Below are 16,531 nucleotides of genomic sequence, written 5' to 3' on the forward strand. Positions count from 1 at the left end.
CAAGAAGCGTTCTTGATGATCTTCTCGAGCGCAGGGGAGACCACCTGGCTTAGCCGGGAATCGGCTTCCGAAGAAGCCATTCCCGTGTTCGGAGATTGGAGGGGCGGCTCAATGAATCAGATCTAGAGTGAACAGGAACCGGGGACGGTTTTGCCTTGTGGAAGCTCGGTAAAGGAGGATGTTGCTAGCTCGCCGAGCAACGGTGGGTCAAAACCCGCGGGGATCCCCGCATACCCGCAGGGATCCCCGCCCCGCCCCTCAACCCCACCCCATCCCCACCCGCCCCGTGCGGGTGCAGGGGGCAATATGCGGGGTGCGGGTTCCCTTTGGGGAACCCGCACCTCTGCGGGGCGGGGGCAAAAAAACCCCATCCCCGCCCCCCCCCCCGCCCCATGCTCAGCCCTACCTCTCTCCATCGACTAACACCACGAACAGCTCTAGACAACTACAGCAAAGGCGGGGGAAGAGGGAAAGTCGAATCTGTCCCTTTATGCACTGGCGCGTGCACACCACACTTCGATTCGCGGGAGGTCGGTGGAACCGCTTCTGATGTCGGTGGAGTCAGAGGGTGACGGCGAAGCTGATGGAGAGGCGCGTGCCTTGTAAATAGTGGCAGAGGATCGTTGATCTGGAATCAAAAATTCTAATCCAAGAACCGAACCAAAATACACAATGAACACGATGGATGGAGGAAAAGACTGGTAGATGAGTTGTTGAGGAGCAGAAAAGCAGGAAACATAAGGCAAAAACAAGATCCAGGAAGAGAAAGGCTAGAGCATGTTTGAGCAGGATAAAGGCTTCTCCAGAGGAAGAAGCAAGAGCCACAATGGAGGAGGCGACATAGGGGGAAAAAAGGGGGGAAAAGGAAAAGGGGAAAAAGTAAAGGGAGAGAGGAGGGAGGGAAGCTCCCTCCCATGGCAATGGGTTTTTTCAGGGTTTTAGGGGAAGGGGAAACAGGAGAGAGAAGAGAGCGTTTCAATAAATTCGATTCTAATTATGCTACTTAATCTTTTTCGATTGTTATTAACAAAACCGGTAGCCTATTAGCTAAATAACTCGGAGGAGTTTTCCTCTTTTTCTCTTTTCTGCCACTTTTGCTCTGTTTAATTTACCTCTACTAAGAATGCCTCACGTTGTCTTGACCAATAACCGTTTCATATCTTTGGTGGCTGAAACTTCTCATCAATCCCCAACCCTCGTTAGATCTAACAAGGGATAAATATCCAAGACAAATAGCAAAATGGGAAAGGCCAAGGATAGAAGCAGCTGGCTTTAAGACTTTACATCATTCGAAAATGCTGCCCATCTAGCAAATTGCGCATCTTTCTCATTATTATCGAAAAACAGTGCAAAAGAAAATGCTTTTTTCATATTGAATGTGCCTTTGGATTGAGAGAATATTGAAGAATGCAGTTTGACAGGCTTGCTTGGTAAGGCTGTGTCTTGGGGCTACAGTCTACAATCGATAAAGGCAGAGAAATCACAACATCCCACGTACAGAAGAGCAATTCTGACACATATAAAGTGGGAAGTCCGTGCTAGACTCTTGGCTAACGGGCATTTCAAGAGCCTCAGAAATAGTTTGTCCCTTGTATATAGATGGAATCCGCATACATTGAAGTCTGAGTTGCTGATTTTGAGTCGTTGAGTTGCTGTTTGCAGTAGGTGTTGAGTGTCGAGTGCTATGTTTTCTGCAAGCTCGGGCTCTTGGTTGATTGTTGGTTTTCGCCTGCTCTGCTTTATTTTTTCTGCTTTTTTGAGATTGCAGTTTGTTTGTTGGTGTGTAGGCTTGTTTCGTGGCCTATGGTTTTGTTGTATTCCGGTTGGGATTGTGTTCCAGGCTTTACTGGAGTGTAGCATTTGATTGTTGTTCAATGAAAGCTTTCATTCATCAAACAAAAAAAAAAAGTGTTTTTTGCATTTTGGCAGACATTAGATAAAAACACAAGAACACTCTAATTGCAGAAACCAAAACCCAAGTAAAAGAGAAGAATCCATCCCCTTTCCGGACCATACCATACTAAAGCAATGACATACACTGAAGTTTATTTTCAAGAAAAATGAAGAAAATCCGAAGACCTTTCCAATCTCAAATGCCAGACATTTGCACCAGCTTATTGTAGAGAATGCGGTCATCCCTACCGGTGTTGCTCTCTAATAATGCACTTTGCACAAGTTCCTGATGTCAGAGAAACATTAGCTACCAGACCATCAAGAGCAAAATATCGAAAACGATAATACAAGGAATACATAGCGCACTCTAAAAAAAAAAAAAGAAGCAGTGATTAAACAGTAATTGAATTACAGATTCTCACCTTGACATCCCTGTGCGAACGAAACTTCCCCAAGTTGTGGATGATCAACCTCATATCTTCAACCTGAAACACAACATAAACTCCTTACCCTACTAATCATAACAACACAAAATCCTCCCCCCCCCCCCCCCCCCCAAAAAAAAAAAAAAAAGAACATGAATAACAACAAAATGTACCCTAATGTAGCCAACTCGATTCCGGTCAAAAAACCGAAAAGCCTGTTTCAGATTCAAAAACTTAACATTAATACAATGATTACGAGAGAATGCAACTAAATGCTAAAATAGAAATCAGGAAATAATAAAAGCAGCAAAAAGTTCCAAAAAGCATACCTGCAATAGCTCTTTATCAACAACAACCTCCTTGACAGCAGAGTTTGCTTTCTTTCCAGTATCCACCTCTGTGTCTTTCTTTTCACACATATCCTCATCAGACTTGGGCTTTGTCTCTGCAGCTTTCGAATTCTCCTTGGAAGATTCTTCTACTTCATCTTTTTCCAGTCCTGCCACTTTCCCAGGCTCAGCTTTCACATCAGTCTTCCCCTCTTCTTTGTTGTTCTCATTAGATAAGTCATGTCGCATACTTGACTCCTCCATTTCTTCGTATTCTTCAGGATCTTCCTCTGGGTCCTCCTCTGGGTCTTCCTCTGGATCTTCATCACCATCTGTTTCATCTCCCATATTCGCCTCATCAACGTGATCAACAGATTTATCCTCCTTGACCTTAGTTTTATCATCATCTGGTTGGGCTGCACTCAATGTTTCAGACTTAATAGAATCTTTCGGAGGGGTATCAGTAGTCTTCAGTCGCTTCGCTGATGATTTTTTGTCCCTTTCCTTCTCATGGATTTCATCCCGTTGCCTCTTACGTTGATTTCTTTCCGTGATGAATTTTACACGTAATTTCTGCATAAAAATGCATGTAAATGAAGATGCCTCAGGGAAGGGGTCATGTTGCGTGCATATTGATAGAATGTCTAAAACCAACCTGGAGAAATGTTAAAAGACGACAACCCATCTGATACTGAAGCATTTCATACAGTAATTCAGCAAATAATGACAACTGCAAGAAAGACAGAACACAGTTAGGAAGGATCAAAAAAGCTATAATCTTGTTCCAAAGGTTTACATCAAACTAGGTTATGAAAACCAAACACTAGAACTACAGTTCTAAAGGTACGATGTAGAGATAAAGTATACATAAAGAGAAATGGATAAAGCAGGAGACTAAACCTCAAAAGTTGATTCTTCAATGTCCTTGTCACTATAATCCAAGAGCGAATCCAGTGAAAGAGAGAACGGACGAAGCTGTAAAAGGAGATCCAAAATTAGACAAGGCTACATAAAAGGTATCTTAGATTCGGTGAACATGTAGAGCATATCTTATTAACATGTAGTATTCAATACTGTATAGGCTATCATCAACATACTTTGGAAGCCTTGCTCCATTTCGTTTGTAAAATCAATCCAGGGTGCCGAGGAGGTTCTTCAGATTTCCTCTTTTCTTTCAATTCTTTATTTGATTTGCTTCTAGACTCATCCTTTCCATCGTTGTCTTTTTTCTCTTTCTCATCTTTAGATTTCTCTCCATCTTTTGATTTTCCCCTCTTGCCACTATGATTATCATTCTGAGATGCTTTCTGCTTGTCAGCCTCAATCTCCAATTTACTCCCTGAGCCACTTTTCTCGCCTGTTCTTTTTTCATCCTTTTTGTCAGTCTTTATTTCCACATTACTTGAATCGACCACATCATCTTGCTTCTCCGGGGTAAGTGTTTTGGAGTTGGTCTTAGGAACTGTTTTCTTTTCTGATCTTTTGACCTCACTGTCCTGGTTCTCTGCATCTGCTGCTTGCCTCTCCGCATTTTCTGTCTCATCTGCTGCCAGAACAGCCTTTGCCCCATCACCATCAACATCTTTCTTAGTGTCAGCAACCCCATCACTGGATTTCAAACTAGCAACCTTTCTTTTAGGTACCCTTTTAATAATTTTTTTCTTCACAGTTGTTTTCACACTGGTACCTTGCACAACTGCAGCACTGCTTGGATCTGAATTATCCTTTGGTTTATCTTCAGTATCTTCATTCTGAGAAGCTTTTCTCACTGGAACCTTTTTAATCACTCTTTTTCTTACAAAAGTTTTAACCCCAGAGAGGGCAACTGAAGATGCATCCTGTAGACCGGGAATCTCTGAGTTTGCATTCTTTTCTCCATTATCCTTCTCACCCAGCTTGTCCTTTTGTTTGCTGGAACTATCGCCAGCTGCCTTATCAACAACCTTCTGTTTGACAATCTTTTTTATGATCTTCTTCTTCCCAGACGGCACACTGCCACCTGTCTGTGCACCAGCAGATTCTCCCTGTTCCTTCTCCACAGTAGTCTTGTTTTGCTCACCTGTTTCTGTCCCACCTTTTTTCTCAAGTCCTTTGTCATTTTCTACAACCTTTTCTTCAGCCGTGATCCCTTTCACTTCATTGCCATCTTTCTCCTTTTTGTTAGCATCTTCTGATTGTCCGGAGGATTCAGACTCTTTCTTTTTTTCTGATTTGCCTACCTTTTTGACATCTCTTGAGGAATCCTTTTCCTTATCTAAATTATTGCCCAAAAAGAAAATAGAAAAAAAAGTACACATATATCAATTTGAACATGGATGACAATCATAAGAAAAAATGAAGTTTCAAAGAAAGACTATGCACAACAAAAAGTATATGTTACCTTTCATCCCATCTTTCTTCTCTCTGGACCTCTGAAAGAATATATCATTATATTAGTGAATAAAGGAACAACTTTGAAGATTTCCCAGGGGTGGGGGAAGAAAGAAGCAAAAATGCTATTACAAATTAAAACCTTCCTAACAAAATGCCAAAAAATTGAACACTATTGTAACTCTAAGAAGAGCCACCATGGTGAATAATAGACAACCCCATGCAATTGGTATTAAGAATTTGATGAGGCGAGCTCGATAACATCATGCCAGAAATATTTCAACAAACCCACTCTGGGTTTACATGTCCATATCATGCAAGCCAAATATCAAATTCTTTTGATGGTGTTTGCTACACATCCATTTAGTGTTCCACACTCAAATTTATTCTTTTTTCAAAACTCTGTTTATAACAAATAAAACAATTTCAAGCATAATACCCAAAGTGCACGACTAACTATGCTTTCACCAGCTGTAATTTGATCTGCACTCAACCTAATAAGAACATCTGCATGTCTATCCATATGTGCACATCTACATGCACATATTTTGAATTTCTGTCTCTACCTTCGTTTGAACTAGATTTTTTTTTTTGCACCAAAAACCTTAGCAAAAGTGAAACTGATGAAACCAATGTTCCAAACAAAATAACTACAGACCTCTTTTTCCAAAGAAAATTGCCTCTCTCTCTCTGCAACAGCCCTCTTGTGAGCAAGCCACTGGTCCCTCCATGCATCCAATGAAGGGAGACATTCAGACAAATCTGGAACAAACAATACGGTAACCTCCCTGTGGCTAAACAGTCCATCCTTGCCAAATCTGTCATAGTGTATCTGCAAACGCCAAGAAGAATTGAAAATTAGCTCTCTGAATCCAAGAAGTATGTGCAAGTAACCAAAGATATAAAATTCTAAATACATCCCAAAAACATGAGAAGAGTCCACGAACAGTATATTAATGTTTCTCTCATTTGCATCATAACAAAAAAAAAAGTAGCTTTTTTTTCTGTGCTCTTCCGGAACAAAGAACAGACCTAAAATGTGATAAACAAGGATTCTGAACTGGTAGAGTAAAATATTATGCATTGACTTAGCCAAGCATTTAGATGTCACGTTTATGGAAAATGTCTGTAGTTGTATGCATGGCACATAAAAAGTCAGAACACGAAAAAATAGCAAGTGCTCAGAAATTGCATGATAATGATGGTATAATAATTCTCCCCATCCCCCGGGCCAATTACTTATAAAAAAAATTAAAAAAAAAAAAAAACAGATGACATTGATAGTCTTCCAGAAAAGCTTTTCCCCTCTTCAAGAAGCCTCCCTCCTGGCTGATTTATGTGCTGAAGTGAAGAACTTCACCTACTCTAAAAGTGTCAAGGAATTACCCATACCTATGTAAGCTATAGTACCAATGAACAACATTAAGTCACCCTCTACAATCTAGAGGGAAACCAAACTTGTAAGAATGTCTGACTTTTACAACTCAGATAAAGCAGATAAATCACAAATTATGTTTCCCTTTACCAATTATGCCCCCTTGAGAAATCTTGCCATTTTCCAGTGACCACAATTGCTGTTGTAATAAATTAAAGATTTGAACGGCAAACAAGTAGAGAAATGGAAGAAAAAAAAATATAACAATCACACACAAGGACACAAATTTATGTGATTCGACACAATGGCTTACGTCCACAGGTGGAGACCAAATTCACAAACAAAATATCCTCACTCACAAAGAATTTTCTAGTATCCTAAATCTCCAAGCAGGCTATAACCAAGCTCTTTCTAACACAACCTCTAATTCTCAAAGTATTATGCGGAATATCCATATATAGCCAAAGTTTCCAACCAATGCAAGGAAATACTTCCTCATGAAGAAAACAGCCTTTAGCCGAAATAAAAGGCTGTTGAAAAAATGTCTTTGAAAGCTGCAATCAAAGTTGGCTTGGTGAACTGACAAAATCCATGTATTAAGTAAATTAGCTGCATTGGTACAGACAGAAGAATTTGGGTGGCAAGAAAATAGGTTGGGCGGCGACATAAAGGCGCATTAAATGCACCATGGGTGTCAAGCAAATAGGTCCATAAAAGGTGGATGAAATTCAAACCACGTGTAACAGTTACTTTATAAACACTCATGATTTTATTAGTAGATACATGCAATATAGGGATCTGCTATATCTTAAAGATCCTGATTCCATGACCCAAACTTATTCATTTTCTTTTTTGTGAGGTTGCAGCATTAAAAATACAGTTTTACAATTCCCAAACATGAGAGAAAGGAGGATCCTTTCAAAGTTTTCATCACCAGAGCCTAGGGAAAAGTAGCTGCTCCAAATTAATTTCAAGGACATAAATCAAACAAAATTTAACTCAGTAAAGCCTTATCCCACCTAGTTGGGATCGTAAACCAACTGATGGGAGAAAAACTCAAAGACAGTTGTTCCTAATACTTGTGATCTCAGTTCTGATAAATTATCTATATGAGGAGCAACAATAACAAAATAAAAATAAATAAAGAGAAAAAAAAAATGAGCATGCCTGAAATATAAAAAAGCAGTAAGAAGAGTAAGTTTCTGATGACTAAAAGGATTACAGTAGAATAAAACCACTTTAATGAAACCTAGAAGAAGCCTAATGGGGGCTAATACAAAAGAGCATATTCAATCATGATTGCTGACAATGAAAGCAATAACAAGATGATAGTTGGTACAACTTATAGGTCCGAATAGCACAATCAGATCAGAAGAAAAGATAGAATAGAAGAGTTCAAAATATCACGCTGCATAATGAAAATACAGCTTTGGACACACTGCAGTTATAGACAGGCTTCATGCTGTTAAGTAGGCTAGCATAATGATTTAGCAAGTTTTGCAACCAAACCACCTTCTAATTCACAAAGTTGAGATTTCAAGAAGAAAATGGCTCAAACACAAAAGTAGATATGTTCAAATCTCTTTATGCTTGGATAGCGACGTACAATAGTCCTCGTTTTTCTAGTTTAACTGCATTTCTGGACTTGTGTTCTTTTTCTCCCTAATTGGGGTCTCTCTTGTATACTTCATGTGTACTTCGGATGCACCCTTCTAGCCTTTCTATTGAGATTGAATTACTTATCAAAAGAATTTTTTGAGGCATTCCATTCCAATGTCAGCCTTAAATAACTCAAAAGCATAATGAAATAAGCTACAGAAGCCATGACAAGTAGCTTCACTGCCATTGAAAGGATCCAAAGTAACTGAAGAGGTCTTAATAAATGAAACAATTATCAGAAGCAAATAATACCTCAAGAAATCGATTCCAATGCGAGCAGTTCTGCAAATCAAGTTGAGTAACATCTTTCGCATATCTACAGAGTAAAAATCAATTCAGTTCAGTTGAAAAAGGTACTATTTCTCAATATTCCTTTACAACAAATAACAGACGGCACAAACCTAAGGGCTGTCTGAACTAAAGAGGTTTCATCAACTGATGGGTCACCACCATCAGCAGAATTCCATGGACCACCAATTGCCATCAAAGACTGGTCCTTTCTTAGCACTGCAAACCTGAGGATATTGCAAATATGGGGTATGCGATCACCATAACTTTTTTCAGATGACAGCTCCTCCAAAGCATTCTTGCTAAGTCCACTCATCAAGATCATCTGAACCAAAGAGAAAAAGAACCCTTACTCAAGCAGAAATTTTTTTTGATACAATTCATTATCCAAAAGCAGCTTTAAAATAATAAAATTATATCGCACATAAATAACAGATCCATCAGGATAAAACAAATAAATTAGAAAAGTTTCCAATATAGAGAGAGAGAGAGGTGACACCAATCCTTGGCCATAACAATCACAATAAAGCAACATCACCAAGAAGTCCAAAAGGACCAAAAAGATAATATTGTCCTCTGCAGAGAGGCAACCGATGAGAAACACACGTCAGGTTGTATTACAGTGGGGTAGGACTACATATATCATTAGTAGATTGCCAAATTGGATTCTTTTTTTTTTAATTAGATTTCCCTCAACTTCTGAGAACCAACATTTCAATTTGTCCTATGACAAGGTCAACCTCAAGGCCTCATTCCTCTTCCTATGAGCACTCCTACACTTCAGTAGATTTTGAAAATGTAAACTTATCACGTGCCATGTCAACATACACTATTTCTCCAGTGAGTCAACATACACTATTTCTCCAGTGAGTTCCACAAAGAATTTCATCTAAATGGATGCTCAAAATTTTTACCCACGCATGATTTTTTTATCTTTTTTTTTTTTTAATATCTAGGCACAAGAGCTTCACATCTGTTCACCCCAAACTTTTTTCTGTAAAGTTCTTATTTTGAATCTTCTGTTTTACAGCTGGGAAAATGTCCTTGTGATTCATGTAAAATCTTTGCAAAAGAGGGAGAATGAAGCCTGCGTGAGAGAGCCCATTATGATTTTTTTTCTCAAGCTAAATTTATCAAAAGGAAAACCATGTTTTAAAATCTTTAATCATAAAGCACTAATCAATCAGTTTTCTTATAATCTAAGTGTGCAATTGTTTGACTTATCCAGCATGTAGCAAAAAATCCACAATGCCAAAGAATATTAAAAACAACCGGTTTATATAGGCTTAGAACTTGCTCATACAATATAATAACAAATACACAGGTCTAAGCTTCTGTAATCTGTTATTACTGATTTCAAAAGCAGGGCATCTCTTACTTATCAAAAAAAAAAAAAAAAAAACCAGGGCAGAATCTGAAGCACCAATTAAATAATTTGTTCACTCCATCACGATGCATAATGGTACACTATTATGATATAAAATATAAAATGACCTACCTTTGCATTCCAGATTGTATTTCCACATTTTACACGTTCTTCAGCCAAAAGCTCGGCAGAAGGCTCTTTCAGCTCAGTTGCCCTCTCTTCTTCAACAAAATCATGCTCAAAACTGCTCCACTCAAAAAATTATTAAACAATTACGTTTACTCCTTATCTTTCCATTCTTTTAAAAAAAACAAACAAGCACGATAACGACTATCCTCTACAAGTTTTTTTAAAAAAAAAAAAATTTGGGCATTAGAAATCACCAAACCAGTTGGAATTCAAATGCTTGTTCTGAGATCCGGACTTTGTTGCCGTTTCATTTCTTTTTTTTTTTTTTTTGGCCAGCAACTTGACCAGACTTTTAGAAGAACAAGTCATAGATTCTTTCACAAAATTTTTAAAAAACTACAAAAACAGTTCCTTGCACAAAAAAGATTGAAGGTATAAATGCATAATCGTGGATAAGCATAAGACAAACTTTGGAAAACCAGTTTAGTAACAGTATCAAAGAGACGCACCTGACAGGGGTATGGATAGAAAGCTTAAGGTTCTCTTTTGGCCAGTTCACAACAGCCTAAAACAATTAAAACGCCACCTCAAGGCAAATATTCAACTATATAAACTTGAAAAATGAAAATAAATAATAAAGACTGACCTTGGAAAATTCTTGGGACACAAAGAGTCTAGGATATCTCTTATCTATTGACAAAAAATCCCTCTCTATATCAACCAAACTGGATGAGTAAACCTGCAAGTGGACAGCATTGATTACTAAGAGTGAAATCCAAGCACAACAGGCAGACGAAAATTCGAGCATGCACCAAAATACATAGTCCATAACAGACGAAAAAATCTCATATCATTTTTCTCCTGTCTCTAAATCATTCACTTCTCTTCCATAAAAATGTAAACTTTCAAAATTGCAACAGATATTGATAAACATCCACCATCAGCCATGAACAAAATAAATCACACACAAGTTTACTAGATTCAAAATAAAGTCAAAAGGCCGAAAATCGTAGAAAAGCTAAAGGTTGGCAACGATATCTCCATAAAAAGCACCTGTGAGATCAATATGATGTACGAAACAGAAGGCCAAGAGATTGGACAAGGGATAGATGTTCTGAGAATGGGGAGTAGCCAAGGAAATAGACGGGAAAGAGCAAAAAGAAAACCCCAGATGCAAACATTACCAACCAGATCCAAATGACCAACAGGAGGAAATATGGAAGAAAAATAGCCCCATATTCATTGGGGTACTAGGCATGACAAGACCGAGCAAACCCAAAGAAGTAAAAACTGATACCCAAAGCCAAAGATAAAAAAATAATACGAAAGGAGTAAGGCCACAACTACAGCAATAACAGGAAGCAACAAGATTGAATCATATGAAGCCCTCAACTCCACATCCCCCAGGAAAAACAGCAGATCCTTGAAGACAATATTTTCATTATCATTAAATTTCCTAAGCTCTTTACATGTTTTTTTACCTTGCAGACATATTCTCTCCGTTTTTCTTTAACAGGTGAATGAAGCCTTCAGCATAAGAGAACACCAAGTTAGTTACAAGGGCTGCAAGATACACAAGCGGCTATATATTCAGAACTAGAGCAGGACGCAAAATAAAACATCAAGATCCACCTATGCAGAGCATCATAACGTGGGGAATCCCGTCGCAAAGGTTTCCCCTCCTTCGCCAAAGAGGAACCAGGTCGGTCTCGAGAGAATCTTGGTGGAGATCGACCACGCCTGGCTTCAAGTCCACGTTTGCGCTCTCGCTCTCTCTCCTTCTCCCGTCGTTCAACGATGCGTTCCCTTTCACGCTCTCTTTCTCGTTCTCGTTCTCGTTCGCGTTCCCGCTCTCGTTCCCATTCCTTCTCCCTTTCTCTACCTCTCTCTCTCTCACGCAAACGTTCCGAACGCCGCTCCTCCTCCCTTAGCTCGAACTCCCGAAGATATGCAGCCCTGTCATCCTTGCGATCGTCAACCCTTGAATGACTGCTGCGTGACAACATGCTACCTGGATAATCCAATTCGAGGGATGTGCCATGAATCCCTTTTCCCGAGGCATAGTCCCTACCAGGAGGCAGGCTCACTCCATAACCAGGATTTGAAGAACTTTGTGCATACATGATATCATCCATGTTTCTATGGGGAGCTGCCCCTAATATTGATGGAGCTTGTTGCCCACTATATGAAGAAGCACTAAGCATAGATAAACTGCGAGGATCAGCATCCACTCTTCCTCCATAAGAGATAAGATCTTGGGTGGCGTGGCGACTAGCAGTACCCCTTGCTGCAAGATAATCTGCTTGTCTGCCAGAAATGTGTTGCTACTCAGTGTTGTAAGGAATATATTGCAATCTAATATAACTGTGCATAGACGATACCACTGAGAGTAAACCCACTTCATTAAATAAAATCAAAGATGACCTTAGCCCTTCATTATTGGGAAAAGGATATAATTCATAAATGAATATAGTTGCTATGAAAAGATGAAGTTACATTAATAAAATCATAAAGTTACCATCTATCAATGAAAAGCTAAAAGTACCTGGCACTCCCATCCAGAGAAGCAGATTGCAGCGATTGAGCTTTTAATAATTGTTCTTGTCGAAGCAATGCCTGATCAATGCGATCATACATATCGGTCTGTTGATTTAAATAACAAAAACCAAGATCATTATCATTATGAAAAAAAAAAAATACAAACAAAAACAAAGCATATTTCATCAAAAGGAAAATAATACAAAAAGAAGCAGAAACTAACAAAATTGTTTCAAAATGATGAAAATGTTGTACCTGATTTTGATGACTAAAAGCAATAGAATCAGCATATCGTCCAGTTGGTTCGCTTTGCAAGTCCCTACCAACATAGGCACTCTGTCGGTCACCATATTGTCGTCTTTCTATTCCAGGATAATCTGGAACCTTCTCCGCATACAATTGATCACCTTTGTGACTATATCCATGGCCTGATGATGAGACATAGTCACTCGCTGCAAATTTAGGCGAATCTGCTATAGCCGAGGCATAGCCACCATGACCTTCTAAAGCTGATGGTCCGGCACCTTTCACATTCAATGCGGGAACCTATATAAAGAAAGCTATTCAAGTACTTATATGACACCAGATGCTTCGCTCAAAAATTGAACAGCTAATTAAAGCCAAGACTTGGATGAGTGAACCCCAAAAAGCTCACAAAGGATTATGACCAAGCTGGCAGGATGCATGCAGTCAAAGAGAATGTAACCTAGTGTTATGTTCAAGTGATGATATTATCTCCTTCCAAGAGTACTACCCTATACATAGTCAATTGTTTGGGGAGCATAGTTGACAGGATATAGGCACAGGAAGTAGAGAGGTCCCCAACTAAAGTTTTCCCCCAGATGCAAAGAGGCATATAGTCAATAAGAATGATATGGGGCATCAATGTCATAAGACAGCTAATAAAATAAATTATAAACTCTTTGGAAGCAGAAAAATAAGATTGACCCAGCGCAACTCCAAGTAAAATGTCTGGGATGAGGTTTTGTTGAGCAGAGATGAGATAATGCATAAGTAACCAAAAAAGGAAAAAAAAAATTAAAAAATACAATTCACTGACCTGCTGAGCACCACTTAATGCAGCTGAGCCATACACAGAGCTATACTGGCCCCCATAGTGAGCTACAGCTTGAGGATGAGCTCTATACCCACCAGCGTCGGCTTCTTGAGAGCCACCTAACATTGATGAGTGTCGAGAAGCCAATGACGGTTGAGCCCCATCAGGGCCTCCAACAGAATTGCTAGAATAGGAAGGTCCCAACTACAAAAATACAATAAATAAAGGACAGTGAGACCCCTACTCTATAAGCAAGGCCACAACTCCCACATTTCAACACAGAATAGGGACACCAAACACACACGTGTGACACAACAACTCCTTGAAGTTTAGACATAAAAAAATATCTATATATGCTTGCATTTGTCCTCAAGGCAGTCAAAGAACAGCCTTGTACTGGTTTCTTCAGTCAGAAAGTACAATATATTCGGTTCCAATTTCTCTTAGTTCCAGCATTAAAACAAGCAAAGATTCACTCTTTTTCAAGAGTCCAAACCGGCACTGGCAGCACCGTTATCGAATCAAAAGAATTTATTTAACCAACCAAAATCAAATATCAAAAAATGAGTGGCTACGCATTCCATGAAATTGAAATAAAACCCAGCGAGAACAACACAAAAGATGCTCCAAGCAAAGCTAAAGATAAAGTTTTGACTCTGACTAACACAATAAAAAATAAAAAATAAAAAAAACTTACATTTGTGCCGTACGCGGATTGCCCGGCGAACGATTTCTGTCCATACGCATTGCTACCTCTAGAAGAGTACATGTTCCTTCACATACAGAGATATAAATTACGAATAGATTAACCTACATTAAAAACATGTCACAAAAACGATATTAGAGAAACAAAGGATCCAGTTTTTCAAATAACATAATATCAAGGAAATCGAATTGAAGCTGTGGCGAAGCTTTTGGTTATTGTAAATTTGTACTTTTGCGTTGAGATCCCAACATTTGAGAGGTAAAGTGAAGGAAATACTGTACGCAGGATATAAAGAAAACGAAACCCTAGCGGAGATATACGGCGGTGATCCAACTTACGAAAGTTTTGTGCGGTCGAGCAGCCGAAAACCCTAACACAGACAACGACGACTGCGAAAGTCTGAGGGATAAGAAATAAAAAGAAATTCCCGAAATTCGTTTGCCTTAATCGCAATATCACTGGTCGGGTCGGGCCGGGCTGAGTGAGCTTGAACGAACGACCGTCAAAATTTGGGTTTTAATTTGACTTGTTTGGAAAGTGGAATTCTTACGGAGCTAACTTGGGCCGAGGTGTTCGTCCTTGGTGCTGACCCGTCCATTGCATTCCCAAAAGCTGATGATCTTTGGGACTTGGGCCCTGAAGGCACAACCCCCAAAAGAAAAATAGCCCTTTCTAAATAAGAGTAATGTATGTTATAAACCCTTTTTTCTTTTTCTTTTTCTTTTTTTATCCTCCAAAATTAATTAGCTCTTAAAATTATTATTGGATTTTGAATGAATCACTATTGAATTTTGATCCAATAATGATTTTTAAAGCTACATCAACTTTAGGAGAATAAAAATATAATTTATAGCATTACTGGGAGTGGCCGACGCAACTTCATCAAGATGTCACTGTCATTAGCATAAGGAGGGAGAGGATGTGGGTCGTGACGTGATGGAAGTCAAGTAGCAAACATCAAACATGTAGGCCTCATTTGGTTCGCATAATAGGTCCCTGAAATTGAACAGTCATTATTTTGTTTGGTAGGGATCTATTTTTAGAATAGTTATTCCTGTTATAATAATTATTCCCTTACGAAGATGAATACATTTTTCTCTAAAAATTGAGAAAAATAGCTATTCTTAAAAGAATATACTATATTTTTCAGGAAAAACGACTAATTATTCTTAATTTTTTCTCAATTTTTTTTTTTTTTTTTTTAAAAAAAAAACCCTACCTTTACAATGCCTCAAAAACATCAAGTTAATTTTCAATTTCCTTAGAATATGCAATTCCTTCCCTTCCATTTTCCCTCAATTTTCCTTTTAATCAAATAGACTTCGATCCAAAACACAAATTCATAAAAATATAATAGATGCAACTAACGCCAAATAATTCAAGCTAATTCTCAACTTCCATAGAAACCACATGAAACTCAAACATCATAAACAAAACAAACCCTAGAATATCAAATAAATTCTTAATGTTCCATAAAAACCACATAATACTTAAAATATGAAATTTGATTCCGCACAACTTAATTACCAATATTCTCAATAATGAAACACACAGAACTCAACCAATAGCACTCACATCGGGTATCTTTTTTCTTTTTTCAAAAAAAAAAAGTTAATGTGGGGTTTTTTTTTATTAATTTTGATTGAATTCTAATTAAAGTATATGTGACTAAACTAAATAGTAGGAATAACCGATTAATTCCACTCTCTTTTATGTCCGGTAATAACTATTCAATTTTTCAATGAAACACTTATTCCGCAAATCAAAAGGGACTGTATCGTGGTTTTTATGACAAACGTGTAGGGTGGGTATATAAAAGATACCCATTAAAAATTCAATTGATATTATTGTTTATAAGAAATTGTTATGAAAAAGGCTCAAAGTACAAATTAAGTGCTCCATTACCTTTTTATGACGTATTTAAAAATTTGATGCAACCATGTCAAAATTAAGTGCTCTCATAAGTTCTTTGTGAATATTCCCTGATATTTTTTTCCCTTTTGGTTCATTATGTTTCTCCCCTTGTATTGTTCACTGTTCAGGGGAAAAAAATAAAAAAATAAAAAATAAATTATCAAATTACACATAGTATAGGTTAATAGGTACCGCATGTTAAATATTTTACAACATTACAAACTATCATGTCAATTAATAATTAAATTGTAGTTGAATCAATAAAAACGCTGACATCAATCATAAAAAACTGAAAAAAAATAAAATAAAATAAAATCTTATATAGTGATGTGAGATTACGTAATTCTTATAAAAAGTTTTTAGAAATTTGTCATATATAGTGATGTGAGATTACCATTATTAAACTACGTATAATTTATTGTCTTATATCATACGCTTAGTGTTTATGTTAAACACTTAATTAATTAAAATTTTTCTCTCCC

The 16,531-nt window shown here is 37.9% G+C and overlaps 1 protein-coding gene across 2 annotated transcripts; it reads right to left on the bottom strand.

Annotated features, from left to right (window-relative positions):
* Positions 1–1,937: 1,937 nt before the first annotated feature.
* Positions 1,938–14,595, bottom strand: LOC133868744 (protein SHORT ROOT IN SALT MEDIUM 1). 2 transcript variants are annotated; one of them, XM_062305740.1, is made up of 21 exons: positions 14,474–14,595; positions 14,127–14,239; positions 13,433–13,633; positions 12,628–12,918; positions 12,380–12,477; positions 11,467–12,141; positions 11,316–11,361; positions 10,481–10,573; positions 10,344–10,399; positions 9,838–9,949; positions 8,453–8,664; positions 8,304–8,367; positions 5,676–5,849; positions 5,028–5,058; positions 3,745–4,901; positions 3,548–3,622; positions 3,303–3,377; positions 2,648–3,220; positions 2,492–2,533; positions 2,316–2,378; positions 1,938–2,179 (listed from the first exon to the last, which is right to left on the bottom strand). In XM_062305740.1, the coding sequence occupies exons 2-21, from the start codon at positions 14,196–14,198 to the stop codon at positions 2,090–2,092; spliced, it is 4,200 nt and encodes a 1,399-aa protein (XP_062161724.1). In that variant the 5' UTR covers positions 14,199–14,239; positions 14,474–14,595; the 3' UTR covers positions 1,938–2,089. The 2 variants fall into 2 exon arrangements, with proteins under 2 accessions (XP_062161724.1, XP_062161732.1); XM_062305748.1 differs by having other exon boundaries at positions 14,127–14,202; positions 14,474–14,592.
* Positions 14,596–16,531: the final 1,936 nt, after the last annotated feature.

The sequence above is a fragment of the Alnus glutinosa genome, chromosome 1 (assembly GCF_958979055.1).
Source record: "Alnus glutinosa chromosome 1, dhAlnGlut1.1, whole genome shotgun sequence".
Lineage (NCBI taxonomy): Eukaryota > Viridiplantae > Streptophyta > Magnoliopsida > Fagales > Betulaceae > Alnus > Alnus glutinosa.

Excerpts from the sequence above, each read along its gene's own strand:
- LOC133868744 (XM_062305740.1), bottom strand. The coding sequence starts at position 14,198 with ATGTACTCTTCTAGAGGTAGCAATGCGTATGGACAGAAATCGTTCGCC. Across the intron at positions 12,919-13,432 it reads CATTAAGTGGTGCTCAGCAG|GTTCCCGCATTGAATGTGAA; the intron begins GTCAGTGAATTG and ends TTCTTTATATAG. Across the intron at positions 8,368-8,452 it reads TTAGTTCAGACAGCCCTTAG|ATATGCGAAAGATGTTACTC; the intron begins GTTTGTGCCGTC and ends TTTACTCTGTAG.